At 45.5% G+C, this 22,327-nt stretch overlaps 2 protein-coding genes across 3 annotated transcripts; one reads left to right on the forward strand and one right to left on the reverse strand.

Moving 5' to 3' along the window:
• Positions 1-255: 255 nt before the first annotated feature.
• hsf2bp (heat shock transcription factor 2 binding protein) lies at positions 256-13,413 on the reverse strand. The gene is made up of 10 exons (XM_085264323.1): positions 12,820-13,413; positions 12,595-12,665; positions 11,683-11,818; positions 8,765-8,862; positions 8,434-8,583; positions 7,657-7,801; positions 7,419-7,536; positions 1,253-1,356; positions 853-1,052; positions 256-442 (listed from the first exon to the last, which is right to left on the reverse strand). The coding sequence occupies exons 2-10, from the start codon at positions 12,637-12,639 to the stop codon at positions 413-415; spliced, it is 1,026 nt and encodes a 341-aa protein (XP_085120449.1). The 5' UTR covers positions 12,640-12,665; positions 12,820-13,413; the 3' UTR covers positions 256-412.
• ankrd10a (ankyrin repeat domain 10a) lies at positions 10,294-22,194 on the forward strand. 2 transcript variants are annotated; one of them, XM_085264320.1, is made up of 6 exons: positions 10,294-13,236; positions 14,083-14,235; positions 14,807-14,898; positions 20,798-21,024; positions 21,098-21,160; positions 21,258-22,194. In XM_085264320.1, the coding sequence occupies exons 1-6, from the start codon at positions 13,039-13,041 to the stop codon at positions 21,572-21,574; spliced, it is 1,050 nt and encodes a 349-aa protein (XP_085120446.1). In that variant the 5' UTR covers positions 10,294-13,038; the 3' UTR covers positions 21,575-22,194. The 2 variants fall into 2 exon arrangements, with proteins under 2 accessions (XP_085120446.1, XP_085120447.1); XM_085264321.1 differs by having other exon boundaries at positions 10,294-10,707.
• The last annotated feature ends 133 nt before the right edge of the window (positions 22,195-22,327 follow it).

Genomic DNA, 22,327 nt, shown 5'->3' on the forward strand with positions numbered 1-22,327 from the left:
TTGCCCTTCTTCTTATCAGCTCAGACTTTGTTTTGATGAATCAGGAAGAACAGAGAGAGTTTCTATAAGATAACAATGATTTCAGTGAAGCGATTTTAGCAGAGTATACAGAGGGTGAGTGACGTCTGCTCGTGCCTTTAGTCCATGGATACAGCTCAGTGTGTGCAGCGTGGGGGTGACTGCACAGAGAACAGATCAGTGCAGAAGACCTTCAGAGCAGTTCAGTCCTGTGCTTCTGCTGTACTGACACGACACAGACACACTGCAAACATCTTTACTAGGACAGGTTTAACAATGCAGATCTACATGCACTTTAAGCACTAACAATGCACAGCAGTGTGAACATACATAGAAGCTGAACAGTGAACAATGCAGTGAGAAAGGCTCTTCTTTCACTTCAAGTCCTCCCTCGTCACACACGGCTCTGTTTGCAGGCCCGGCCCTGGAAACACACCATGTCACAGTCTGTGCTCAGAAAGGTCAGGGATGGATCTCACGGTGATGTGAGGAAGGGACAAGTGTCTACATTTGCATGTAGTGCACAATCACACCAGCTTTAGACTTTAGATCTGCCCGTGTGAGACATCAGTGCAGTTGCTTCTCTATTCAGCAAAACCGAGACTAACAGCCGAACCTAAAACACACTAACTAGTGCTTTCACTAACCGTTATGTGATAAATTACCAGGTGTGAAGAAAAGTAGCAGTGAAAGACTCAGATGCTAACAAAAGAAGCAAAACAGGTGAAGTTAACCTGAACACATACCAAGTCCTCATTTCTGTCCTGACAGAGTTAGTGTGGTAAACACAATGACTGCAAGAGCAGGGAAGCAGGGTTCATCATACTGTGGTACCTGTTGGAGGGCCTGGAGGTCCTCCAAGGTCTGCAGAGCAGTCAGTCTCAGGCTTGGCTGCGTGCTGGCAGCGAGCCTGCTGACGCGAGCACACAGGTCTGGATCCAGGAGCGAGGAGCCCAACAGGAGCAACACATCGTCCTCTAACAACATGGACTGCAGGAGACGCAGGGAGTGGAGACACACCTCCCAGTGTCCGTCTACAGACACACAAATTAGATCCTGGAATACACAGTCTGTGACACTGACAGTTTATTCAATTAACTATATCAGTGTCATTGAAGGTTAGACTTGAGACGGGTTGTAGGCCAGAGCTAGAGCACAGTGTCTGCACAGTGTCTGCACAGTGTCTGTGAGTGATGGGCAGACACTGTTGTTGTTGGAGCATGCAGCAGCTTACCATCAAGCAGGCTCCAGATGAGAGGGAGGATTCCTTGGTTCTCACTCAGGTACTTCAGTCCTTTGAGACTGATGCTCACGTTATAGAGCGCCATCAGCATCAACCTGCAGCAAAGCATCACCGTAGTGAACAGCAGTCCACACTGCAGAGAAACACTGACATCTAGTGGCCACAACATATCAACACATTCAGATCCCTTTTAAGAGCTTTTAAAAAAGAAGTTTAATAAAATTCCAGTGAGTGAGTGGTGGTTGGTCAGCACTGTGAAACTATGATGTTCGTCAAGTTTGTGGGTTTCATTGTGGTCGTATGAGCTCTGCACACTGTTGCAATTACAGGTATTTACTTTAGTAGGTCCCTTTTTACTAACACATACCACACACAAACATTACAAACTCTTGGTCGCTATAATAATAATAATAATAATAACTCTATTTATAAAGTGCTTTCAAACAAAGTGCTGTGCAGCAATTTGAAACTAAAAAGATGAATAAATAAAAGCGATGAATAGCAGTACAAGTAAAACACAATACAAGTTAAAAACAGTAAGAATTTAAAAACTAAAAGCCACAGAATTAAGACCTGTACACAAATGTGTGTTCAACACATGGAGCACGGGGTGGAACATAAAGGTGTAAAAGGTCGGAGAGGTATGAAGGTGCCAGTCCGTTTAAAGCCTTGTAGGTGAGCAGCAGGACCTTAAAATCTGCTCGAACCTGACGAGGTAGCCAGAGATCTCAGAACAGGGTAATGTGCTCAAATTTCCCAGTTCTTGTTAAAATGCGAGCAGCTGCATTTTGCACCATCTGTAGACCTCTGAAACTTTTCTTTGGAAGCCCAGAAAGAAGAGCGTTACAATAATCAATACATGAAGACACAAATACATGGACAAGAACCTCTGCAGTGTCGCTTGACATAACCTGTCTGATTCTGGCTATGATCACTTTAACTTTCTACTAATATGTCAATGAAAACAGAATCTGCATCTTTCTATCCATGTGCTGCTGATGATCAGGGTGCAGCCAGCATGGGCAACAGTGTGAGCAGACATGCCCAAACCTCCATCTCCCACTGAACATCCTTCAGCTCTTATCATAGGACACCGAGGCATTCCCAATTGAGAGACATCCCAGCTGGACATCTCTGAAATATCTCACATATGAAGGGTACCAGTGAGGTGGCTGCACCGTATCAAATGGCTCCAATCCTCGTGGAGAAGCAGCAGCTTTAATCCGTGTTGGAACTACTTATGTTGTTTGTCTTAATAAAATGTTAGAACTTCAATGCTAGAAGGAAGCTCAGGAAACAAGGAGAGACATCAGAACACAGATCAAGTTTTTAGACACGCCTTTGTATCAGTTTGAAAAGCTTATGTTACGTCAAAGTGTCCATGTTGCCCAGCAGGGCGACAACAATACTCAGCCTTTTATAGCTGAGGGATAAGAATGATGACAAAGGAGGCACAAAACCTGCAGCCCAAACTCTTCTACAAACTGTTACATGGATTTTATATTGTACAGAATGAGAAGCCAATAGTCACTCACAATTACAGCAGCTGGAACTGCATGGAAACCTGGACCTACAACCCTCTGGAAACCAGATTCCAGCTGTTATCAGCTTTTTAATAAACATTGTTGACCTTACTGGTTATAAATGGGATCATTCATCTTGGCAGACTTAGACTGATGAACTGATGAGTATATAATTATACTATACTGATGTTTATACCAGAGAAGATCTTAAAATGGAGCGAGTACGTTTAGCTCATAGCATTACCGTTAACTGTCACACTACAAAATCTAACTCAAATAAAGTCCAAACCTCTGTGAACACTCTTTAAATGGAGAGTCCTCTTCACACACTGAGGTTAATTATGGAGTTCCACAGGGTTCAGTGCTAGGACCAATTCTGTTTACATTATACATGCTTCCCTTAGGCAGCATCATTAGAAGACATAGCATACATTTACACTGCTATGCAGATGACACCCAGCTCTATCTCAAATTCAAATTCAAATTCAAATTTTATTTGTCACACACACACAACCATACACAGTATGACATGGGGGTGAAATGCTTGTAGCTGTACAATGCCCGACCATTAAATGACAGAAGAAAAGTTTTACAATATTTACAATTTACTACAGAAATTTACAAATTAACTTAGGAATTTACAGTAAAGAATGTGCAAATAGCAGAAGAGATTATAAAGATAAGGATTATAAATTATAGGAATTATAGGATTATAGGAAATGTGTGGTGGTGCGTGTGGTGACGTGTGTGAGAGTCCAGTCTTATAGTGACGTGTTTGGGAGAGTCCAGTCCTACACCTGGTTCAGGCCCCGAATAGCCTGGGGGAAGAAGCTCCTCCTCATTCTCTCTGTTTTGGCCTTAAGGGAGCGGAAGCGCTTCCCAGACCTCAACAGTGAGAAGAGTCCATTGTTGGGATGGGAGAGGTCCATCATAACCTTCCTAGCTTTGGACTTGCACCGCTTGGTGTAGATGGACAGCAGGTCAGGGAGCTCTGATTGAATGATGCGTTCTGCCGAGCGCACCACCCTTTGCAGATCTCGTCTGTCCTGCTTGGTGCTGTTCCCAAACCAGGTGCAGATGTTTGACGTCAGGACGCTCTCGATGGTGCAGGAGTAGAAGTTCTTGAGCACCTTCAGTGGCAGATGGAAGTCTCTAAGTCTTCTGAGGAAGAAGAGACGCTGACGGGCTTTCTTAACCAGGGTGTTGATGTGACAGGACCATGACAGGTCCTGAGTGATGTGGACACCCAGGTATCGGAAACTGTCCACTCTCTCCACTGGCGTGCCACTGATGATGAGGGGTTTGTAATTCCTCGCCTGCTTTGTAGTGAAGTCCACGATCAGCTCCTTAGTCTTGCTGATGTTTAGGAGGAGGTTATTCTCCTGGCACCAGGTCTCCAGGTTCCTAATCTCCTCCAGGTAGGCCGTCTCGATGTTGTCGGAGATCAGGCCCACAACAGCAGTGTCGTCAGCAAACTTGACAATGGAGGTGGTGTCGGATGTGGCTACACAGTCATAAGTGTACAGTGAGTACAGCAGGGGGCTTAAAACACAGCCCTGAGGCACTCCAGTGCTGAGTGAGATGGAGGGGGAGACTTGTTTTCCCACCCTCACTGATTGGAGTCTGTCTGTGAGGAAGTTGAGGATCCACTGACACAGTGATGAGCTGAGTCCTAGATCCGTCAACTTGGTGAAAAGCTTAGAGGGAATTATTGTGTTGAATGCTGAACTGTAGTCCACGAACAGCATCCTAACATAATTCCCTCTGCCAGTGTCCAGGTGACTCAGGGATGTGTGGAGCAGGTGAGATATGGCATCGTCTGTGGAACGATTAGTCCGGTAAGCAAACTGAAGTGAGTCGATGGTGGGAGGAAGTGAAGAAGTGATGTGATCTCTCATCAGTCTTTCAAAACACTTCATCACAATTGAAGTCAGTGCTACTGGACGGTAGTCATTGTGGCAAGCGGGCTGTTGTTTCTTTGGAACAGGGACAATAATGGACCGTTTGAAGCACGTGGGAACCACAGCTTGGGCCAGGGAGAGGTTGAAGATCTCCGTGAACACCGGTGCTAGTTGATCAGCGCAGGCTCTAAGGACCCGGCCAGGGATTGCATCTGGTCCTGCTGCCTTCCTGGTGTTCACCCTCCTGAAGGTGTTCCTCACGGCATGCTCTGTGATGACGAATGCATTTTCTTCACTGGTGCACTCCGAGCGCGCGCAGCCGTTTGTTGTTTTAATTGCTGCGGCGTCGAAGCAAGCATAAAACGTGTTCAGCTCATCAGCCAGTGAAGCATCGGCATTCATCATTGAAGAAGCTGGTCGTTTATAGTCCGTTATAGTCCGCAGTCCTTTCCACAGGCTCCTAGAGTCGCACTGTCGTAGCTGTGACTCTAGTTTTTCCCCGTAGCTCCGCTTTGCCTTTCGGACCGCGCTGCGCACGTTGTAGGACGCAGCCTTGTATAGGTCCATATTACCGGAGACAAGCCCTTCATTGTAGGCAGCGGTGCGTGATCTCAGAGCGTCGCGGATGTTTTTATCCACCCACGGCTTCTGGTTGGGAAACGTTCGGATGATAGTTCTTTCTGCTGTGTCGTCCGCTAGTTTCCCGATAAATCCCACAACCGCTTCCGTAAACATGTTGATGTCATCAGAGCTGCGCCGAAACATGTCCCAGTCTGCGTCATCCATGAAGCCAGATAACACACACCAATGAGTTAAACTGCAGGAATGTCTTAAAGACATAAAGACCTGGATGGCCGCTAACTTTCTGCTTCTTAATTCAGATCAAACTGAGGTTATTGTACTCGGCCCTGAAAATCTTAGAAATATGGTATCTAACCAGATTCTTACTCTGGATGGCATTACCTTGGCCTCCAGTAACACTGTGAGGAACCTTGGAGTCATTTTTGACCAGGACATGTCCTTCAACGCACATATTAAACACATATGTAAGACTGCTTTCTTCCATTTGTGCAACATCTCTAAAGTTAGAAATATCCTGTCTCAGAGTGACGCTGAAAAACTAGTTCATGCATTTATTACTTCCAGGCTGGACGACTGCAATTCATTATTATCAGGATGTCCAAAAACTCCCTGAAAAGCCTTCAGCTGATCCAAAATGCTGCAGCAAGAGTCCTGACAGGGACTAGAAAGATGGTAAATGGACTGATTCTTATATAGTGCTTTTCTACTCTCCCGGAGTGCTCAAAGTGCTGTATACAACATGCCTCATTCACTCAATCTCCCAACTGCCCACACTGACTCTAAACTGAGCGCTTTTATAACAAAACTCACACTCCGATGGATGCATCGGAGAGCAACTTGGGGTTAGTATCTTGCCCAAGGATACTTGGCATGCAGACTGGAGGAGCCAGGGATCGAACCACCAACGTTCCAATCAGTAGGTGACCTGCTCTACCTCCTGAGCTACAGCCACCCCGAGAGAAAGAGAGAGCATATTTCTCCTGTTTTGGCTTCCCTTCATTGGCTTCCTGTTAAATCCAGAATTGAATTCAAAGTCCTGCTGCTCACATACAAGGTCTTCAATAATCAGGCCCCATCTTATCTTAATGACCTTGTAGTACCATATCATCCTATTAGAGCACTTTGCTCTCGCTCTGCAGGCCTACTTGTTGTTCCTAGAGTATTTAAAAGTAGAATGGGAGGCAGAGCCTTCAGTTTTCATGCCCCTCTTCTGTGGAACCAGCTTCCAGTTTGGATTCAGGCTCAATCAGGTGACACTGAATCCCTGAGGCTGGTGGGGATTCCCATGATGCACTGGGTGTTTCTTCTTCACTCACTATGTATTAACAGACCTCTCTGAATTGAATCATGCTTGTTATTAACCTCTGTCTCTCTTCCACAGCATGTCTTTATCTTGTTTTCCTTCTCTCACCCCAACCAATCACAGCAGATGGCCCCGCCCCTCCCTGAGCCTGGTTCTGCCGGACGTTTCTTCCTGTTAAAAGGGAGTTTTTCCTTCCCACTGTCGCCAACGTGCTGCTCATTGGGGTTTTCTCTGCATGTATTATAGTAGGGTATAATATATAATAATATTAGATTATATAATATAAATATATAAAGCACCTTGAGGCAGCCGTTGTTGTTATTTAGCACTGTATAAACAAAACTGAATTGAAAATTTAATTCAATTTAACCTGAACCGCTGAAGTGCTCCCAGTGATGCTTACAAAGGAGTGCAGCATAGTGGAAACACACCCTGTCACAGGCTAACTAAAAATGTGTGGCTGCCATCAAAGTCTGCACAAGCCTATTCTTAAAAAGACCCGGATGTTCTCCTGTTACTGTTTCATTCTAATAAAGTGTTTCAATGGTGTGGACCTGACTCTGATCCGTTTTCACTTACATTTCACACAGTGTGCAGACTTTTTGAAAACTATGTTGTGAATAAAGTCAGTACAGCTGACCAACACTGAGGCTCACTGATGGTTTCAAATTAAAATCTATATTACTGAATGAAAAATGTAGGAATTTTACTTTGCAAATGACTGCTTTAGAGGAAAGTAAAAGTAGGTTTGATCCTGTTATGATTCATGGATCAAACATTGTGTCACGTTCTTGTTAACTCTATTCAATCCTGATACATATTAATGACAAAGAGGTTGATCCACATACACTTTCAGTCTGGGGAAGACACCAGGCTTCATCAACTTGAGAAGTTTCATCAAAGTGTCCAGCAAGACATGCGCTGAGCTTGACAGGAAGTCCCGCCCCTGCGTTACTGCTGCTACATCTGATTGATAAGAAACAAAGAAAAGTCAGCTGACAATCGAGCAGTTATTTGTGTTGATGGAGGTTCTAAGAAAATGTGCTTCGACACATCCTTTCTGACTGCTAGAAGCTTCAGACTCACTAGTAATGGTCCCAGCCACTGCCAGCACAAACTGGTGCTCGTGGGAGTTGTAGTCCTCAGTTTGACTTTTCTCCTCTTCATCCAAAGACGTGACAAAGCTCTCGAGAGTCTGAGCAGCTACAGCAAGGAAGGCCTGCAGCTTCCCCTGAAGTGTGCGCACGCACACGCAACACACACACACACAATCCAGCAGCATTAACATCTGCTGTTACAAATACTGTTAGATCATGTCTCAGTGACCGACAAAACATGGAGCCAATTTAATTTGGAGAGAGAAGAGAAGGAGCAGAGAGGATGCTCTTTTGTTTGCACTGCATAAAATTATTATGTGGAACGACCAAAATATATGTTTGTTTAAAGTGTTTGCATCAAACACTTTAAACAACATATTTTATTGTTTCAGCTAAAGATGTACAACACAGTGGTCAGAAGGTCATTTTGTAATTATACTGTGTTGGTTTGATCAAGCAAGTCAAACTAATTATTGTGCATGCTGGGACAAGTTTGTTACTGTGGAAATGATTTTTGATTTTTTAAAGGCAGATATTTGTTCCGGCTGCAGCCCATTCCCAAAACACTTGTGTCTCCTCCTACTGGGATTAAACTGGGATCTGATGTTCATGTATTGAATACTGTTTCACTTTCAGCTGTGGCTGCACTTTATACAAATGCTACTGACCACTAACATGTATCCCTGTAGCCATATTTGGGGTTTTTGTTACAGGGAAACAAGTCCAAGTCCACACACAGAGACAGAAAAGACTGAACATGACTCACATCAGCCAGCCAAAGTGAGACGGTGTCCTCCTTGGCAGAGCAGCTCCACAGCAGACTGCAGGCAGCAGATCCCAGACCAGAGCAGAAGTCTGCCTGCTGCTGCAGCTCCACTCTGCTCTGCCACAGTTGCTCACGTAACAGCAGCTTTTCCTGAACATCCATTCACGTGGATTCAGTGCAGTGTCACATACAACAAGTAATAAATGACAGCATGGCTTAAAGCAAGACAAGCCCAAATTCATCAAGCAAGTCCAGTTTCCTCAGTGGGATACCAGAAATATTTTCATGTTATTGTTATGAGTCCATTTTCAGGTCTGACTGTCGCTCTCACCTCTTTCTCTTTTTGACTCTCAGTTTGCACAGCATCCAGTCGAGACTGCAGGTGCAGACACTCCTGCCTCATCTGCTCCTTCACAATCTGCTCCTTCACTAAACACACACACAGTTTGAGAGCAGATATTCTTATGTAATGTTTCTAACACTAGTTTTCCACAACATGAAACTTTGTCAGCTTTAAGGTAGAGTTTTGGTCCCATTTTGATTATGTCATAATCTCCCAGTCCTGTAAGAGGCCGGCAACCTCTCCGGAGTATAACCGCCTCTAATTCCAACCCCTGAGACCCTAAACTGAATAAGTGGCTGAGAATCGTGATTTATGACACGGTCTCCATGGTGGCGGTGAGTGTTTACCATGAGAAAGCAGAGACAGGGTTTCACTGCGGTGGTCCTGGGTTTCTGGACCTTCTATGGGTTTGTAATTCTTTTCATTTTCACAGGGACAAAACAACCAGTTAATAGTTAACAAACTTTCTTTAGTGGGGGACACTGAGGCCTGAGCCCTTCATGGAGTGTAGCACACAGGTGAACCAGGGGGAGGACATGATATTAGGGGCCATGGAGTCTAAGCAGTGAATGGCAGTATGCAACTTAAAAGTCCGCGTCTTACACACAGCACACTGTGTGGTCTGTGTGTGCATCTCCCACAGATGTGAACTAGGTTTCATGTAGTAACAGACTTGATGTTCCTGTAAAGGAAGAGGAAAAAGGATAGCATAGTGCTCAGAGATGGACAGGTCAATACAGGGCACATCTCAGGTCCAGTGTGGGACCTCTTAGATGATATGCTGCGTGCTGCTGGAGCAGTCTAACAGTGGCATACATTCTGCAGTAAAGGGGCAGCTGTGAGAGTCAGTATGGGTAAGGAGGCGTGTGGAGGAGGACAAGCTGGGGCTTCTGGGGGTGGTAAACAGGGTCGAGTGGGCAGAAGAATCCGAAATGCTGTCGTGCCAAAAAGTGATTTCTGATTTTTCCCTGCGTTTTTTTTTTATGTCTAATATCTTTGCTTAGACAAAGATATTAAAGGAAATTTAAAGAAGTTCAGGCGCCTTCTTCCAGGCTCCTTAGACCACCATGAGCTGGATGACTGAGCACCTACACAGATAATCAGACCAGTCCTTTGGGTCACTTCAAATACCTTTATAGAGCTGTCACGTTATATTTGGCGCAGTGCTAGAGCCCTCCTGAAAAGGACATTTTTAATGTCAATGACGGTTTTTACCCAGATAAATGGGTGAAAAACCTTAAGTGCAGCGTCTATCATGCAGGCAGGTCAGTGAGAAAAATAAATGACATCTCGGGGGTTTTCAGCCTCAGCACAACCTTTATCATCCCCGTGATGCATTCACGGTGGTGCTGATATTTCAGCATCTCTGCAGCGCTATCGAGGAGGAGCGACGGGAAAAAAAACGCGTGTGACAGATGGAGGAAGATGTCACAAAGAGAGGAAACGGAAAAACCTTACATGTGATGACTGATTCGTTTTAGACTTTTAAATCACACGTGATGTTTTGCTGAGCTGGCTTTTTGTTCGTGTTTTTCAAAGGTTGCATGGAAACAGCAGGCGGCTGGTTAGAGTACGGCGGGGTTCGTAAAGAGCGCTTCTCAGCTTTGTCGCGATGACGTCTGCGCCTGTCAGAGGACATCAAGGAGCATGCTCAGTGTCACGAGAGATTTGATGACATCATCATCATCCAGGAGCGAGGTGATGGCAGAGATCCAGCAGAGCCGACGGGACATATTTCATGGTCGCCATGTCGGAGCACAAGCAGCTAGTTAGCAAGTTAGCCTCTGTGCCAGAGCCAGAGAGACGGGGAGCACCACCCTAAAGCCAGGCCGTGGCAGGCGGAGGCCAGGATGCTGGCAGATCGGGCTGCTCTCAGAAGAATGGTCCAGTGGAAAGCAGCGGGGGTGACAAACAGCCGGACACAGCAGCAGGTGAGGACACCAGGCACCTAACAGCACCCAAGATACTGTCTCCATGTCTTTAGGAGAATTTGTGGAAATACCACATATTCACTAGTTTGACAGGCAGGAAATACTATTTTTGTACCCCCACCCCAAACTGCTGAAAGCTGGGAACCTGGCATAGCTCGGCGTGGTGTGCAATGTCTTCCAAAAAAAAGACACGACCCAATTCTTCTTATATTACCACAACATACTGTGATGAGACAACATCCTTCGTGAATAGCAGTGCTAAATGCCTGTGCAGGTCATGGTAACCTAAGGAGCTTGGAAAGAAAAGCAACTGGACTTCTTTAAGGTTCTTGAAGATGTTTGAAGAAACTGGTGGAGAGTCCCAGGTGGCTCACAATACCAGTTGTCTGCCACCTACAATCCAGTTTGGAGATCCCTTCCCAGGCACCTTAACAACCACTCACATCTTGCCAGTTGACCTCAACAGGTCAGGTGAATTGGTGAAGCAAGGTCTCACGATGGTCTCACCCGAAACCTCTGCTGATAATGACCCACACCCTTTTTCACACCTTGACTCATGTGGTGAGACACATGATCAGCAGTGGGTCAACTCCCACTAGGGTCCCACCGGGGACTCTCTTAGAACCGAAGAAGCTTCTCGGATGAGAGGTGAAATGTCTTCAAGAAACTTAAAGTCCAGATGCTTTTCTTTCCAAGCTTCTTAGATCAACAGTGCTGTATATTTACTGGGTCAGGCCCGGGTCAGAGTAGAAGATAAAATGAGGCTAATGAGAAAGCAGGTGCACCTGGCTTTCCTTATCACCTGTGAGGGCTGTTAAACAGACCTGGCTCCACTGACATTAGACAACTCTGTCTCTCTGTAGCTGGATGTCTTCAACAAGCCTTCAGGTTTATACATTAACTGTATATGTTCTGCTCTGTGATACACACAACACCCTCGTGTTTACAGCAGGATCAGAGTGGAGTTCAGCATACTTGTCTGAGCTGCTTGGGCTTTATGCAGCATCTCCATCAGATCCCCATTCACAACTCTGGGCAGGAACTCTCTAAGCTGCATGACTTCTGTGGTCAACTTCTCTAAATCTCTCTTCCTCACTCGGATAAAGCCACCCTGGAAGAAAAAAAGATAGAAAAAGACTGCATCCTTCTTTGCCACAGATGCGCTCATTTAATTGTGCTTTTTTAGATTCTAAGTAATCCATAGACAGACAAGGAAACTATTAAATATGCACTCGAGACCAGGCAGAGTGTGATAAGGGCTCAGTGTAAACTGCTATCACAATGAAGCATGTCTGTAGGATGGCCTAGAAATAAGCAATGGGGACAAATGAATAGAAAACACAGAAGGAAAGTCTTAGGTATGTGTTGGCCGACCATGTTCTGCAATATCAGCTTCAGTGCACTGATTCTCTGAGTTTTAAATCATCACCATCATTTAAGAGGTCTCTGCTGAGTTACTGGTTTAACTTAACTAAGTTCAGACAGACTTTACAGTGTCTCCAGAACAGAGACACTTCCTGTAGTTTCTTCATTGAAATTATGCACAGCCCACATTTTTAGTTTTATAATGTAATGTAAGTCTACAGTGTCATCTCAGGGTTTGAGCACACTGCCTAAAGATGGCTCTGTCACTCAGATAGTTGTATTTGAATTATAACAAGGTTAAAGGTTTAGCTGCTGGCTTGAAAAAGTCCCACTTTTATTAGCCAGGTACGCGTTTTAACTCTGTACTTGTAGTAACCACTATCACAGATTCATCGAACACTGAGAGGCCCAGTCTTTGGACTCCAGCCGGTCTGACGAGGACAAAGCTAAAGATGCCGTCTTTGTTCTCCTGATTAGCAGGAACAGCAGGCAGGTTCGTCCGGGGCTGGCTGGGTGTCTTACCTTTGCCTTTTGGCTCGTCTTTTTCCCGCCTGATAAGGCTGCCATGTTACTGCTGGTTGGTGAGTCTGCTTCTGGGGTCACAGAGACCAGCACTCAGTTTATTACACAGCTAGCAAAGCTAGCACGTTAGCTAAGAAATGTTTCTGAATCCACAGACAGAGGTTTGAGTTGTTTAGTGCCACATCACCAATGTTTTGAATATATTGGACACATAAAGATGCTCACCAGTGGTGTGAGTCAAAGGACTGAGGACCTGTTCCTGGCCGCTTTTTAGCGCAGACCGCCCCAAACACACGGGACGTAGCTGTGAGGCGGGCTCCAGTCCGGGTTTTACGGCCTGCGAGAGAGCTGGGCTCTTCCTTTGTGTTTGAACTTCTTCAGTGTGCTCCGTGGGACCGGTGCAGTGGAGACAAGCGCTTCCGTTTGCCCTCTCTCAGCTCACTCATGTCTGGGGGACTAGAAGCCCGCTTCTCCGGGGATGACGTGTTTGTGAGCCGCTTCCCAGTGCACCGTGCCTGCCGGGATGGAGATGTTGGGGCTCTGGTCCTTCTGTTACAGCAGCTGTCAAACCACATCCATCTAACTGCCGAGGACTCCTTCTATGGATGGACTCCCATTCACTGGGCTGCTCACTATGGACAGGTTAGCATGCAATCACTGGGTATTCAATAGTGGTGTCCATGAAACACGAAAGAGGGTTAAAATAGGTGTGCACTTTTGCCTGCTGCTGTGAACTGTAACCACACTGTGTGTATTATATGTTTAAACTCCAACATGGCGGCGGACAGCGCTCATAATCAAGCTAAAAGATTTTTTCCTCTTTAATATTTCGCCGCGCTCCTTTACTGTGTTTGATTGGCCCAAACAGTTATGTCTGAGTACCGGCGTACAACAAAGGTTTTTTAAAGACAAAAAAAAAAAAAACTTGACGTGTTTGGAGGTTTTCATTGGTTCAGTAGGAGCCAATCGCTTTTTAGGCGCCAAAATCGGCTCAAAACAAACACGAAGCCTGCGACGCCGCAACAGCCTCTGTTCTCTAGAAATATAAAAACTTGCTCTGTTTTTTTTATTTTATTTTATTAGATGATTAATTACTTCTCGTACGATTCTGATCTTCTTCATTTTATATCACTGTCTTTACCAAAGCTCTGCTAGAAGCGTCTCTTCAGCCACCTTGAAATATCTCCAAACACTTACTGGGCACATGTTTTAAGCAGTGTCTGGATGTACTTAAACTTTTTGCTTATACGTCCCTGTAAGCGGACCTTAAGTGGGATTTTTAAATATGTCTAACAACCAAAGTCAGCTGAAGCCTGCTTTGAGAACAGCACGCTGTACAATACTCAGGTGATATACAAGGAGAACTGTTGGAGATTTCTTACAATGAAAGTGCGTCAGTGCAGAGGTCTCCTCTGAGATCTGCAGCAGTGACATACATGAGCAGTGTGTCACTGTGATTCTTGTATTTGTTACTGGCATGTGGCACAGCTGGAGTGCGTGATGCACCTGGTGGAGATGGGCTGCGAGGTGAACAGGGTGACCAGCCGATTCAATCAGACTCCAACACACACTGCAGCATTCGGAGGACATCCTCACTGCGTGGTGTGGCTCACTCAGGCTGGGGCTGACGTCAACAAGCAGGTCAGTGTGTGGAAACTCACCTATTGTGTAGTATTTAATGCTTAATGTGGTGCTGTTTGCATCTATGAGTGTTATCACTGAATATTTGAATCTACCTCTGGTTTATGCATCTGCTGTACATAAGTTAGATGAAGTTCATTTTATTGACAGTGTCTCCAGCGTTGTTCACACTAAATATGTACTTGTAGTCATGGTAAGGTTTTGGGACTGAACTTGTACTTGCAGCAAAGCTGAAAAGATAATTAGAAATGGATGCAGAGTTCACAGTGCCAGCAGTACTCATGAACCCGAGCTCTTCCATCAGTGGCCCAGGCGTGGGTCGACAGGGCAGGAGCTTTCACTGCTGCTGGTCACCTTTTATTTCAAAAGAGCAGTGCACAATAATCTGAGCAGTGTCACCACAGCTGCAGTCCTGTGACTGTGAACATTTTCATATTATGATATTGTCTCCTAGACTTCGATTGGTCAGTAATATTAGTGTCATTTTTGCATGTCTATAACACAGTTGGCTTGTGCTATTCTAACAGCTTCATTCATATCTCAAACCTTACAGTTTACGTTGTGTTTTCAGGACTTTGTTGGTGAGGCTCCCATTCATAAGGCAGCTCGGTCAGGTAGCTTGGAGTGTATCCAGGTCCTTTTGATAGCAGGCGCTAAACCGCAGTAAGTATCCTCCAGTCTTCGGTTTAGTAGTAAAGCACCACAGAAGCTCTGGCACACAGAGTGTGAACCACAGCAGCTGCTACACGTCTTAGATTTGAGTCATGTAGGCCACACATGCTCAGCAGGTCTGGTCAGAATAACTACAGCTTTTATTTTTACTGTGAAATTTACTTTAGTGGGAAATCCTGCAGCTCAGTGCTGTGCTTCAGATATCCCGCCTGAGGTAAACCCAGAGGAGGAGGAGGATGTGGCATCAGCCAGCATAATTTCTGCTGACTTGTTTTTGTTTTCCTGATTAACAGGCTGCGTTTGGCGTTCTTTAGTGCTGCGTGTTTCCTCATGCTAACAAAGATCAGCTGCTGTGGTTCTGCCATGTTTTCTGTTGTCCTGAAATCTTATTCTTAGTGTCTCATCAGCTGTTGGGAGGGAACAAGCCACAGTGGTCTACTGTTAACATCCTCGCAATCATTTTCCATCTGTCATCACCAAGATGAAGATGTAGTGAAGTTCTGGTACAAACAGGTGACATGAAATAGTCTCAAGATCCTTGATTCAAAAAAAAAATAAAGTAATTGTCCTTAACTGTCCATAAGGAAGTTACAGCAGAAAATCCATTCTGTGGCGGTGTAGTAAATAATGGCCTCAGGTTCTATTAATACTTAACTTAGTGAGAACATAATGATAAAGACCAGTTAAAATCTGTGCCAAAGCTTGCTTTATTGGACAAATCCAACTCATAAAGCCATATGTTTTACAAATCTTTGAACTGAGATAATCTATCACTTTAAGAAAAATACGAGCTGATTTTGGGTGTGACGGCAGCAACACTTCACAAAGAGTTGGGATGTTGGATTGGAGCGATCAGAGGTTCAAAGCAGAAACAGCTGGAGGAAGAATTTACAGTTAATCAGCTGGTAACAGAGAGGGACACGTTCAAAGAGGCGAGTTCCTCAGAAGTAAAGGTGGACAGAGTCCATCAGTCTGCAGAAAACTGCAGGTTCAGAATAATGTTCCTCACTGTGAACATGTCATCACGGACAGTAATGATGGAGCTGATTCACAGCTCTGCGTGTCATCCACACATGCAGGATAAAGCTCCATTATGCAGAGAAGAAGCCAGATGTGGAGTGGGGTTGCATCAGTGCCTGTGGACAGCCTTTCCAGATATGCAGCTGGCACATCTGGAAAGGCTCCATCAGTGTGTGAAAGTACATACAGGTTTTAGAGCTGTAGAGGTGTTCCATCCACGTGTTTCAGGGAAGCAGACGGCATCTACTCCAGCATCATGGCTCATTGTAGAGGAGTCCGTCTGCAGAGCTGGCCTGCCTGCAGCCCAAACTGTTCACCAACTGAGAACATCTAGTGTGTCATGAAAGCAGAGCCAGGACTGACCAGAGCGGGACACCGGTCCTCTCCCAAACGTGCAGCAGCCGCTCTCCTCAGCTCACACGTGTTTACAGACTGTAGTTAAAAGAAGGCAGGAGGCTGCACAGTGATGAACGTGGCCCTGTCCCCCTTTGTTGCTGCCAGCACATTCATAATGACCTTACTGTTTCTCAGACGGTTCATTTTAGTTTAAAAAATGTTTTCTGTGAATCAGAGTTTACGACGTTCTGCGTCGTACAAAGTGTCCCACTATTAAAACGTGTTTCAGTGGCCGTTCCCTCCAGTCAGCTCATTTGAGTGCCATTTGCTTTAAAGAGTGATAGTAATGTTGTGTGTGTTGTGTTTTGTTCAGCAGCGGCTCAGGTAAAAATCCTCTGGCATGTTTGTCATGATGCACAGCGGAGAAAAGTAGTGAGTGTAAAAGCAGAAAAGCTCATGTTTTTATGCCTGCATGTGGCACAGCAACAGCAGTTGAACATGTAAATATGCTGTGCTGTAATATAAATGGAGACAGTTACACCACCTGAGACTCCATAATAAGAGGAAAACACAAGAACAGTGATCAGACTGTGGCCTTTGTCTTTGCTTTCTCCTGAAAACTACACTCATTTATCATTTAGGCTTTTACCTTAACCTACTGTTGTAATGAAAGCAGAAAGTTCTCAAGAGACCGTTAATAAAATTATAAAATATTTAATAAAAATGATAAAGTAGCTGGGGCAGTAAAGCAAGGAAACATGGCTCTCCATTTACTGAGCAAAAATATTGAGAGACTGTTTAGTCCATCGGTGTCAATACCTGTAGACCATTTTTTAAATTATTTTTATTAAATATTTAGTCTCAGAAATGTTCTGCTTTTATTGAGTTTTTCCTTTTGATCTCTTTTCTGATGACCCTCTGATGGGATGTGATTCTTGACCAACACAGAGCGCCTACAGGGGGCGCTGTAGCGTTCTGTGTTGAAGTCTGGCTGCTGTGAATGTTTTAAATGGAGAGAGGAGCTGTACCTGTCAGTACCAGCAGAGTTTCTGATCTCACTCACTGAGCTCTGCAGTGCGTGATCCTGTCAGCTCGGCTGCTTTTCCTTCTCAGCTCCCACTAGATGACACTGAGCTTCCAGGCTGGACGACTGTATTCCAGGAAGTCCTAAAAACTCCCTGAAAAGCCTTCAGCTGATCCAAAATGCTGCAGCAAGAGTCCTGACAGGGACTAGAAGGAGAGAGCAGATTTCTCCTGTATTGGCTTCCTGTTAAACCCAGAATTCAAAATCCTGCTCCTCTAAATAAAACTGAAAATGAGAGCAACAGCAACCTCTGCACTCACGTTATGGTGGTTACAACCTGACGCAGCTGCTCTCTGTGTGTTACTCTCACTTTCTGGATTTGGTCTAACGCCGTAGCGTGCTTGACCCCACAGATGGAGCGCGGCTGAGGACGACTGACGAGTAGTGACTGATTTCATTCTCATGCAAAGAGTTTTTTTGATGGTTTAAATGAATTTTTTTAGGCCAGTTTCCAGGGAAACCATTAACTGTCTAATGACTTGAATGTCCTGTAGAAATAATACGACTACTTTACAGAATCCTTGACAAAACTGATACAGATTGAAATGTTTCTGCTGTTATTAGCAACTGTAAACTGATTCATGCGTCCACTAACCTACCAAATAACCACTGAACACAGTATTATTAATGTATTTAATACTCACTTGAATGTCTTTGTAACTTTTCCCAAGAGAAATCAGAGCTTTGAGACTCAAACGTGAGTACTCACATGAGCTTTTCTGCTCAAGGCATTTGCACACTCGTTGAAGGACATTTTAACTGTTTTGAAATCAATATAAAGATGTGTTTTTGCAAAATGTTATATATTATGTTAAAAAAACAAACAGCTGTGATCTTGATTGTCAAATTGTGCTGGCAGAAACAAACACCCTGCACGTTGTGATGTTTTTCAGCCTTTGAGTTTGAACTTGATTTTCTGAAGTTGTCCCAGAAAGAGGGAGCAATCCAAATAGGCACTGCAGAATCTGCCACACGTGCATCTGCGAGCAGCTTGCAGTTGTGCCACTGAGTGCTCACTATCGCTTCCCACAGTTTCTGCAGCTGGCAAACTGGCGAGGTATTTCCTGCAGTGATTGGTTTCAATGCTAACAAAGCACTCACGATGACTGTCATGTTTAGGCATGCATGCTTAGCTCTCACCTCACTGTTTACATACTGTGTGCTAATGGGACACGCCTCAGCCTCACTAATGATTGGAAGCTTAGTCTCAGGAGTACGTCAGAGTGCAGTGCTGTGCAGCGCTGTGCTGTGCTGTATGTTACAAAGACAACGGAGCAAATTGGACAGAAAAAAATAGATTTGTGTCAGAATTTGCAGCAGGTAAACATACCTGTAAAATGAAATGTCTATTTTTGTAGGTTTTTAACCAAATTACATCTGCACTCACTGGCCACTTTATTAGGTACTCCAGAGGAAAGAAAAGCTTAGACTTGATCTCAGCATGTTTGAGAGGTTATGTGGAAACATCTGTGGATAATCAGAACTTGATCTGTGGTTTTCTACAAAGCACAGCTCATTTCCTAACGATGACTCACTTCTCCTTCTGTTCAGGGCTTTCAAACCCAAACCACCCCAGCATTACAGAACAAAAGCTTCAGCGCTGTGAGCTTACTTTAGAACATAATCGAAGCTTAGAAATCACAAAAGCATGATTGTTTTCATGACAGCACAGATGTATTGTGTAGGATATCGGAGCAAAATGTTGGCGATTCCTGTGTCCTGATTGGTCCTCCAGTTTCAACCTGATGTTGTTCTTTTTCATTTAGGACCATGCATAGACCACATCTCAGACGGTTAGAATATTAGGGGAAACCGCCTCTGTTCTTCATCATTTCATTCAAAAACCTAAACTTTCATATCTTCTACACTCCTTGTATCCATTCTCAGCCGAGCCGAATGTTCACAGCGGTGCAGACGCTGCTCAGCATCACCCATCAAAGTGAAAAAGTGCAGCGGAAGATCAGTCAGAAAAGTCCAGCTTCATTTATACGTGGCTGAGACTTCACGAGTGTGGAGGGGACGTGTTACTGCTCTCCAGGTTGCTCTGATGGCCTTTCTGGGTTTTTGGGTCGGCTGGTTCTTGTTTTCCTCTTCACATAATCTCTATAGCTCAGGTCAGGTGAGTCGGCTGCACATCACTCGCTGGGCCCACGTCCTCATTTTAGGTTTGACAGCATTTTAGCAGGTAAAGGTGATGCTTGGACATGAACTGAGCTGCGGTTTGGGGAAGGCCTCGAAGGGGACTGGTGACGGCTCCCGGGCCTGGCAGATCCCCGTGTACTAAATAGAAGTGAAGAAGTTAAGGAATTGAGAACAAGGAAGGAGGGAGGGAGGGCACGTAAAGGAGAATGAGCAGTTTGCAGAACTGGGGGAACCTCTGTAGATGACAACTAGAACGAGCGTGTTTGGAGGCGTGGTCCCACTCCTGAAATACCGAAACATGATGTCGATAAATGAGTGTCTTCACAAAGCTAATGAGAGAAGCATGAAGAGCTCCAACGTCTGCTGGTAGATGTCTGTGTTGACTTTGGAGCAGCACCAGGAGGTGACATGTGAGCAGGGATCTCAAACTATTGACGTGAAGAAATATAATGCAACTTGGCATTGGAAATGTTTGTTGTTGTTGTTCTGTGCTACTTGAACACTAGCGTGAGATGGCAGTGGCCCACAGCTCATTTCAGTTTGAAAAGAAGACTCTGGACCTTCTCCTCCTCCTCCTGAGATGCGCTGCTCTGTTATCTCTGGTTCAGGCTTGATCTGACCTCAGCCCACTCCTGTCAGGCTCTCCCAGGTTCTTGAGATGACTTTGCTTGACACAGATTTCGAGGCCGAGGTCATGTCTGCTGCACCTTTTCCTGCCGTGCTTTTCCCTTCCGGTCCACTTCCATGGAGATGCTCCAGTATGGCTGTGAGCAGCCTCCTGTGGCTGCTCATGGATCCTTCTCAAACGTGACGTCAGCAGTCAGACGGTGTACGTCCTCGAGACTGTCTGAACCGTAACTTCCTCAAACTCGACATGAAATATTCTAATAATCTGAGATGCTGGAGTGCAAATTTTCAGAATGAAAACAAACAGGTTGAAATGTTTCATTTTGCATGAAATGAATGTAGAATATTAACAATACAAAAAGAACATTATTGATAATATCCAGATTGTATTATATCCAGTTTTGGGAGGCATGCACACGGCTTTCACATCTGTGTGATAGACAGGAAAATAAACAGTTTGAAACACGGCCTGTCGTCTTTAGCTGAAACGTGGCGGTGATCGCGGTCCTGCTGTGTGTGAGTGGGCAGGTTAGTCACAGCACGTGTTGCAGGGTGAGACCATCAAGACTCGGACTGGTTTTCTTCGATCGTGATGGTTTCTTCTTGCAACGTTAGAGCTCTGATGGTTTGAGGTGCTGTTACCCAGGATGCACTTTGTCTGACTTCATTCTTATTGCTTAGTTTAGAGAATGCAAGCGGGCAGACGGCAGCAGACCTGGCCCACGCTCAAGGCTTCCACGACTGTTTCTGCTTCATCTCCAACGCCCAGAAGCACCTGCAGCAGCGTAACGAGGGGAACATAGTGCAGAATGGAGGCGGCGCCCCCTGTGGTCTGGGCGCGCTCAGCAGAAAGAGGCAGCTAGCCGCCCTGGACGCGGGCCACCTGAAAAAAGCCAAAAGGGCTGATGGTAAGAAATGTTTACGTGTCAGGCGTGTGCGCGGTGCTTGCTTGTTTGCTCTTCTCATCGTGCTGTGCTGCAGGTATGCTGGTGCAGAGCAGCGCGCTCGAGGAGCTGGAAGCCATGAGCCTGGAGCTCAGCGCAGGTGGGTTTGCTCTGCGTGGCAAAGCAGCAAATGGCTACAACAATATCACATGATCTACCTCTGATCCCATTTTCTCTGCTGCTGTGTTTAAAAGCAGATTTCAACAACGGGCATCTCCACGCTGCGCCTCCTCCTCCGCTCTCTCCAAACTCTCACTCTCCGCCACGTTGTCGGCGGGCTTCAGCCGAGATGTGCGGCTCGCTGCACCTGAGCAGCAGCCCGGGCGGCTGCGTCTCCAACTGGCCCGCGTGCCTGGGGCCAACCGGGGTGGACTGTGGGGATTTCTTGCATTATGGACACTACCATGGCTTTGGCGACACGGCCGAGGAGCTGAGTGACAGCAGCTGCATCCGGGCGGAGCATCCATCCAAGCAGGCTGTGGATGGCAGCATCCACCTATACCACGGCTCATAAACCGGAGGCTTCGTCTGCAGGCAGATGTGCTTCCACTAAACTTTAAAGGATTACCCTGGCGATCAGAAGTAATCCTCCTGTGCCTACAGCCCACAGCCAGGACGAGTCAGGCTCACACTGACTCAGCTGGGTGGTGAAAAAGCTGCTTCCAAAAATAATCTTCAGGGATGGATTTCTGTGACATCACACTGTAGGGCAACACTATTCTCATAACTCGAGTTAACTTGGTTCTCTTGGTTTAATCAGCAGCGTCTCTGCAGCCCTGTCCTCACAGTGGCCTTTCAACCACGGACAGCTGGTGGGAATACTTCACTCGTCTTTGTGCTAAGCTGGTTCAGAGCAGTAGCACGGTGCTGTGTGGGTGTGGAACTCGTCCCGTCTGCTGGGGCCTTCATTAACCGAGGTGTTTACTGCTCTGGGCTCAGGAGTAACCTCCTGCTCACCGTGTTACCTCAGGAGTGTCGCTGAACTGCACGGAGGCTGAAAACTGTTTTAGATCTCACTGTAATTTCATGAGGCTTAAACCATTTGTTTTGTACGACGGTTGTAGAGGCGCCGATTTTCCACTGTGTGTGACCTTACACTGACCTGCATTTGTACTCAATAAAACCTGTTTTACATATAAGACAGTATTTGTGCATGTTTTGATTTTTATCACACAAATACATTAACGTAGTTTAAACATGTTTGAGTTAAACGTCAGACGGTTTTCTACAAGGTGCCATCAGGCCGCCTGAAGAGAAACCCAAAGAC

This window comes from Mchenga conophoros, linkage group LG23 (assembly GCF_057382185.1).
Source record: "Mchenga conophoros isolate Kocher_MC1m ecotype Shallow Benthic linkage group LG23, M_conophoros_male_GT1.1, whole genome shotgun sequence".
NCBI classification, from domain to species: Eukaryota; Metazoa; Chordata; class Actinopteri; order Cichliformes; family Cichlidae; genus Mchenga; species Mchenga conophoros.